Source organism: Cnephaeus nilssonii (genome assembly GCF_951640355.1).
Source record: "Cnephaeus nilssonii genome assembly, chromosome: 21".
In the NCBI taxonomy this organism is placed as follows: domain Eukaryota; kingdom Metazoa; phylum Chordata; class Mammalia; order Chiroptera; family Vespertilionidae; genus Cnephaeus; species Cnephaeus nilssonii.
Window position 1 is genome coordinate 10631924 of NC_137092.1, and position 7074 is coordinate 10638997.

At 40.6% G+C, this 7074-nt stretch overlaps 1 protein-coding gene across 2 annotated transcripts in view; it reads left to right on the plus strand.

The window, feature by feature from the left end:
- The window catches only part of WDR3 (WD repeat domain 3), a 30733-nt gene extending 24447 nt beyond the window's left edge, over positions 1 to 6286 (plus strand). For both annotated transcript variants that reach the window (XM_079761748.1, XM_079761749.1), the window contains exons 22-27: positions 29 to 121; positions 590 to 637; positions 1244 to 1287; positions 2659 to 2787; positions 4219 to 4312; positions 4566 to 6286. In XM_079761748.1, coding sequence (XP_079617874.1) covers positions 29 to 121; positions 590 to 637; positions 1244 to 1287; positions 2659 to 2787; positions 4219 to 4312; positions 4566 to 4721 — 564 coding nt within the window. In that variant the 3' untranslated portion in view covers positions 4722 to 6286. The remainder of the gene's footprint in view (positions 1 to 28; positions 122 to 589; positions 638 to 1243; positions 1288 to 2658; positions 2788 to 4218; positions 4313 to 4565) is intronic.
- The last annotated feature ends 788 nt before the right edge of the window (positions 6287 to 7074 follow it).

Genomic DNA, 7074 nt, shown 5'->3' on the forward strand with positions numbered 1-7074 from the left:
CTTCTGTCCTTTGGCCTCGTCTGTGTAGGCTGAGAGGATCATGGAGGCTGTTGAACTATACCGAGAAGAAAGTGCAAAAATGAAAGAACACAAAGCCATTTGTAAAGCTGCAGGGAAAGAGGTGAGATGCCCATTACGTTACGCTCTGGGAGACATTTATAGGTAGAGAATTCCTGAGAGGAAAACCATTGTTCAGGACTTAACTCAGGTCAGAAATGAGAGAAATGGAATAGAATTTGTTCTCATTCAAACATTAGAGCGAATTGAGGAAGTGGGGGGTGGGGGAAGCTTGGTCTTAACAAACGGGAAGGAGAGCAAAGTGAGACTGTTGTATTGAGTAGACACTCACGCTCCTACTTTGGTTCGGAGGCAGGGTACCCATGTCAGATTTCTGGGGAAACCTGTTGTCCAAACTCACTCGTAAGCTCTATCGAAACTGAAAGGCCTGATGCTTCCTTACACTCAGTCTTTCAATTTTTAGGGTCGCTGTTTTCTCTTCTAGAAATATAAATACTATTATCTCCCTGCCTGTACAAGCACTATCGAAGTCTCATTTTTTAATGACTGGATTTAATAATTTTCTTCTTAGGTTCCTCTCCCCACCAACCCCATCCTGATGGCTTACGGCAATATCTCTGTGAGTACGTCTAAGTCTCCCCTTGGTCAGTCAGAGGTTACTCTCGGGTGAGGGAGGAGTAATACTTTGTCGTTAAAAATCCCTCCTGAAGGGTGGTGTCCTCTATTTAGAATTTGTAAAGGACCAGTTTAGTGTAACTTCCAGGTCATCCTTTTTGGTTGGACTGGCCTGGCATTCTTCAGTTTTCTAGTGTTTATTCATGTTTCGTGACCAAAGCCCTCTGAAGATTCTGTTCATCTAAATGAACTTTGAAATTAAAGGTGTGGGAGGAAAAGTTGGCATAAATCAGATACAGGGGAGAGAGGGAGAGTAATGCGCAGTGCAAGCTACCAACAATGTCCAGTTCCTTAGAACTTGACTTGCATGTCTCCTTCCTCACAACAGTCCTGTGGGTCAGGGCATCTTCCTTTTACAGACAGGAAACTGGCCTTAGAGCTACAGGTAACGTAGTTGGTAAGTGGCAGAGCTGACTAACACTGGGTCCATGCACGTCTTGCCATTTCAGTACACTGTCTCATGAGAGAGAGGGTCCTGGGTTTTAGGAAAGTAGAGATTCAGTAGAAACCAGTCAAGACTGTCGCTAATGCCTTTGTCCTTCCTTTGCAGCCTTCAGCTTACGTGTTGGAGATTTTTAAAGGAATCAAGTCAAGGTGCGTCTCAGGGCACAGTTATTATCAGTGGTCAGCTAACTTTTATTGTGTATCTAAACATGAGATAAGGAGAAATTATAATTGATGGTTAACTGTGTCAAAATTTTGATGGAAAGTAATTTACTATAATCTTTTTGAAGTAGAGGTAAGGCTCTACTAATTAAGGACAAATGAAGGGTAGTATTACTATATATTGTAGGTAATGAAATCATCTGTATCAAGCATGTCAAACTCATGGGCCGCATGCCTCGTTTATTTGGCCTGTGTTAGCTTTTGAGTTTGACATGCTTGATCTATATAATTCAGTCGCAGCAGCAGTTAACATTTTTTGTAGTGTGTTTCTTTCCTGTGCACATACACAGTTAGAACCATCTTGCATACAATTTTGTATCCTGTCCTTTTTCACAGAATATTTGAGTGTTTACCAATATTCTTGTTCTTCAAAAACAAATAATTACTATTGGAGTTTGCGTGTCTTTTGCTATTATCAATATTGCTTCAGTGAACACCTTTACATAGAAATCTGTCATTATTTTTCTGAAGGTGATTTTTATCTCTTGATTATTGATGAAGTTAAAATGTTATGTTTGTTAGCCCTTACTGGTTTTTAATAATTTCTTTGTCTTTTGTTGTATATTTTTAGAATAATGTGTATTTGTGATTTCCCTTTTGATTTTATTTATGAGCTTGAGCTACAATGTCTAAGTGTGTCCCTTACAAGTAGTAAACAGGAGCCACCTGAGTAAGAGGAGCCTTCACTAGGGACATGTAGCGGGAGCTCAGATCCATGGAGGTGCAGTGCATTCCCAGGCGGGAAGAGGCTGTGTTTTAAAGTTTTTGTTTTTCTTTAACTTACAGTTTTGTGATTCCACTTGAAATCCTCTTGGAATTGCTGAAATAATGCTAGAATTAGTTCAGGAAAGGTAAAACAAACGAAACCAGAGCAACAAATCTATTCATCTAGATTTAAAAACCTGTAAATTGGCAAAATTTAAATAGTACAGGGTTGTTGTCAGAATCAATTGATCATCAAAACAGACTCAGAAGGCCTCAAACAGACTATTTTTATAAGGACTCAATAAATGGTAAGAGAAGTGTCATATAAAGATGGAATAGTCAACAATAGGCTTTGGAGAAATTGGTTTCTAGAAGAAGAAAAAGTTAGATTCTCCTGCTGTGCCATGGACCAAAATGCATCCAAAAGATTAAACTATTAAATTCAATATTCTAGACGGTTCTCTCTTTTCAAGGTTTTGTTTTTTATATTTAACTCCAAATGGGTAAGGTCTATTAAATAAAAGCAGTAGGAAGAAATAGTCGAGGAAAGATTTCAGGTGACTGCGCTAAGGAATGTGACGCTTCCTTCCTCAGTGAGCTGGAAGAGTCGCTCCTGGTGCTGCCGTTCTCCTACGTCCCGGACATCCTGAAACTCTTCAACGAGTTCATCCAGCTGGGCTCTGACGTTGAACTTCTGTGCAGGTGCCTCTTCTTCCTCCTCAGGTAACTCCTTTTCCAGGGCAGACCCTGTCTACTCAGCACAGTTGCTCCAGTAGAGCTTAACTGAAGCTGTCACCCCCTCGGGATGAAAAACCCGGATGTTTTGGTTTCAGGGACTGTTACAGAACCTTAGTGCTGCCTGGCGTGAATTACTCCTTGTCCTTGGAACTAGTCAGAACCAGTTTTGCCTTAAAACAAGTACTAGGAGGTTAATGCTGCTCAGGAATGCTTTGTCGGGCGCGGGTCTTCAGGCTGCAGTCCAACAGCCTGGGTCTCATCAATTTGCCTCATTTGTTAGTTTAAGTCAGTGGTCGGCAAACTGTGGCTCGAGAGCCACATGTGGCTCTTTGGCCCCTTGAGTGTGGCTCTTCCACAAAATACCACGTGCGGGCGCGCACGTACAGTGCGATTGAAACTTTGTGGCCCATGCGCAGAAGTCAGTTTTTGGCTCTCAAAAGAAATTTCAATCATTGTACTGTTGATATTTGGCTCTGTTGACTAATGAGTTTGCGACCACTGGTTTAAGTTAATGGTTTCGTCTTGTCCTCCTATAGCCTTTTCAGGAATAATGGATTTTCCAGGTCTGTATAGGTATAGATGCAAAAGAAGGACATACATAAAAGAAACTAATTTGGAAAATATAGTCATTAGATGATATTCTCAAATATGAGAAATTCTTGTTCATATGTAATTGAGAGGACTATTTACAAAGGCTTAAAAATGTATTATTCTATCTCCCACTCTCTGCCCCTCTGTTTCGAGCAGTTAGAACAGAGAACACGGACAAATTGGACATTCCTTAAAATGCTGTTAGGAGGACAAAATAAAAACTGGTCAGCCAATACCAAGTAGTTCAAAGAAACAGGTATGTTTAGTGAAGTTGGTGAATTGGCCTGTTTTCATGATTCTTAGCCCTCCATTTTTTTTCTATTTGGATATTAGGGAAAGAAGAATATATTTACATTGTTCTGTTGTCATATTTAGAATTTGGGGCAAGTTGTAAGGACTTAGCAGTATTACTAATAATTTCTTGTTGCTGTGGCATATGTGCTGTTGAATCAGGATTACTCTTTCTAAAAGAAACACCCTGAATGCCAGCATATCCCAGGGTTGTAGGTGGGTACTAGTTACCTCCCAGGTAGAGATGGCAGGTCACAGTCGCGGGTGAGTCTGTGGTTGAAGGAGCCTGTGCTCATCAAGGGTGTCTGGGTACTCCAGGTCTGAGTTTGAACCTGGTAAATTGTTATCAGATAGAACTGAATAGTAGGGAAGAAATTCCTTTAGCTTTTTTACTAGATACGTCTCTATATTTCCATGATGCCGTAAAAAGTGTTTTTGCTTTGCTGTTGTGTCTATTTGCTATTTGTGGAAGGGGTAAGTAGAGCCAGCCCCACTATCCCTCTTCAAAATATGGCTGTTTTCTTTCTCTGTTAGGATTCACTTTGGGCAGATCACTAGTAACCAAATGCTTGTGCCAGTGATTGAAAAATTAAAGGAAACAACTATTTCAAAAGTCAGCCAAGTCCGGGTAAGTATGTCTGTAGAGCTCCAGCAGCGAGGGAGAGACCCTAGGGTGTGACTTAGAAGTAGCCCAGGGCGCTGTGCCTGTCTCGGGTGGTATTGACCAGACATGGTCTGTATTTGGGATTAGCTTGGCAGTGGAGCTGGTAGGAATAGGAAAACAAGGCCTGAGGCTTACTGGCCCCTGACTCACATATGCTGATACTTAAGGTGCTGAGCTCAAGTGAGACAAGTCTCACCTTTCTCGTCTTCCGCCCCAGGATGTTATTGGCTTCAACCTGGCGGGTCTGAACTATCTCAAGAGGGAGTGCGAGGCAAAAAGTGAAGTTATGTTTTTCGCTGATGCGACCAGCCACTTGGAAGAGAAGAAGAGGAAGAGGAAAAAGAGGGAGAAGCTGATTTTAACACTGACCTAGAACTGAAGTGTGGTGCTTTTTCTACTTTTTAAAAAGGACTTCTAAACTAAGCAGCATTAGAGGCCAAGTCAGCTTACAAGGAGCCAGATAAGAGCTTACCGTGCTGCCGAGGATCCCAGGATGCGGCCCTGCTTTGCCTGTGGGCTTCGTGTCTTGGACTTGACCGATGAGTTTGAAATCTTTTCTGTGCCTCCAAGGTTGGGCCTTTCAGGAGTTGCTCCCCTTATATTCTAACAGAAAGCAAAGAAATTTTTTAACTGTGTGTTTCCCTAGAGTTGAAATTAATGTTTCAAGAGTATCTTATTTCTGCCCTGGCAGATTTGTGACCCTGCGTTCTCCGGCGGAGACAGGTGCACAGTTGAATGTCCTCTGCCCACAAATGCAGAGTCAAGGAGAGCTGAAAGGACCATGGAAATGATCTAGAGCGGCCTCCTTAACACATTGCGGACCAGTAGTTTTATTGCTAGCTTTACCCAGTGGCCAGATGAGTTTCTATTGAACGAGTACAAAAAACGTTTTACATAAATGTCAAAGGCACGCTTTAAAATTAAATGCCCATTGCATTTTGAAGTTAGTTATTATGTGTTCTTACAAGCTAATATATTTTTAAAGAATTCTTATGACCCGTCCGCAGTGTGTTTAACTCTTACAGGTTATTTCTATATAGAAATACCCTGCTTGTTAATTGCTTATCCTTCTCTTAATAAATTAGTTGTTTCTAACTAAAGTGCAGTCGAGCTGAGACGCCTGACTGGGCTTCTGGGTGATTAGTGCCCTGTATGTGTAATGTGTGTCTAGATGGCAGCGAGTTGGGACTTAGACAGATAGCCTTTCATCAGCGCTTTGACCTGGTTGCCCTGGTTGAACTCTTGAGTCACAGAAGTAGATTTTACACTTCTTTTTGGGGGACTGGGGATATCTCATTTGCCCTTATTATTGACGGTTGGACTTAAACAGATGCCTTATGAAGCCTGCTTGGGCAGGTGACTGACTATACAGGAAGATGGAGACTGCTGCCGGCGTCACAGGAGGCTGGGATGGGCGCAGCTCTGTTTCTAGTGAGAGAATTCTGATTTCCCCACGGAGCGTGTACAGAACAGTGTCAGACATCTGTTCAACTTGGCATTTTTATTCAAGTGTTATCTCTTCGAGAAAAACTGTCATTTATGTGGCAGTGTTCCTGCTTTAATATGTACATGTCTAAATAAGTTGTGTCATTTACATGTTTCATCTTTTAAAAAAAACATTCAGAGAGGTTGTATTTATCTTCCCATGGCTGGAAAGCATGGGAATTGCCCAGATTTCTAACTTTCTACTAAAGGAATATGTGTAAGTAGAAAGTTCATAACTACTTACAAATATATTGTGTGTGTGTGTATATATATAGTATGTAAGAGCTGCATATTGATTTTTATATCAGAATGTTTTATGATGTAATACTAAATTATAGGCAACTGCCTCCCCCTGCATTTGAAGAGCAGGTTTCCATTTATATGTATTTGGGGGGGATAAAAAAACAATGAAATTTGTAAAAATAGTGCCATAAAGTTGTTTTGATAATTCAAGATCATTTGCATTTATGTTTGTACTGATTAAATCAGAGAAACATGGATCAGCTGCCTCCTGTGCACACCTGACGGGATTGAACCCAAAACCTGAATATGTGCCTGACCAGGAATCGAACCAGCGACCTTTCGGTGCATGGGTCCACACTCAACCAGCTGAGCCACACAAGCCAGGGCCATGTAAATTTTAGAATTAGCTTATAAATACCAAATACCTGCTGGAATTTTGGATTGTATTAGATCTTTTGACCAATTTGGAAAGAATTGACATCTAAACCATATTGAGTCTTCCAATCCATAAGTTTTATCTATTTTATTCAGTTCTTTAATTTCTCAAAGTAGCATTCTGTGATTTTCAGGGTACTGATAAGAATGCAGTATTAGAATTGGTCAAAAGAAGATACATAAATGACCAAAAAGCCCATGAAAAGATGCTTACCTCAGTCCTCAGGGAAACAAAAGAATACTACAGTGAGTTACCATTACACGCCCATTACCATGGCTAAGATAACCTGAAAAGTCCACATGTGCTGAGGATGTAAAGCAATTAGAGGTATCCTCCACTTATGGTATGAACAATGGTACAAGCACTTTGAAAAGCTGAGTCACAAACATACCAATCATGACTAGCCCTTCCACTCCCAAGTATTTATACAATATGCTCATGCAAAAATCTGTAATTGAATATCCATTAATAGCTTTATTCAGAATAGCCAAAACCTGGAAACTACTCAGATGTCTGTTAAAAAGTGGTGATAGATAGATAATGATAGATATAGATATATTTA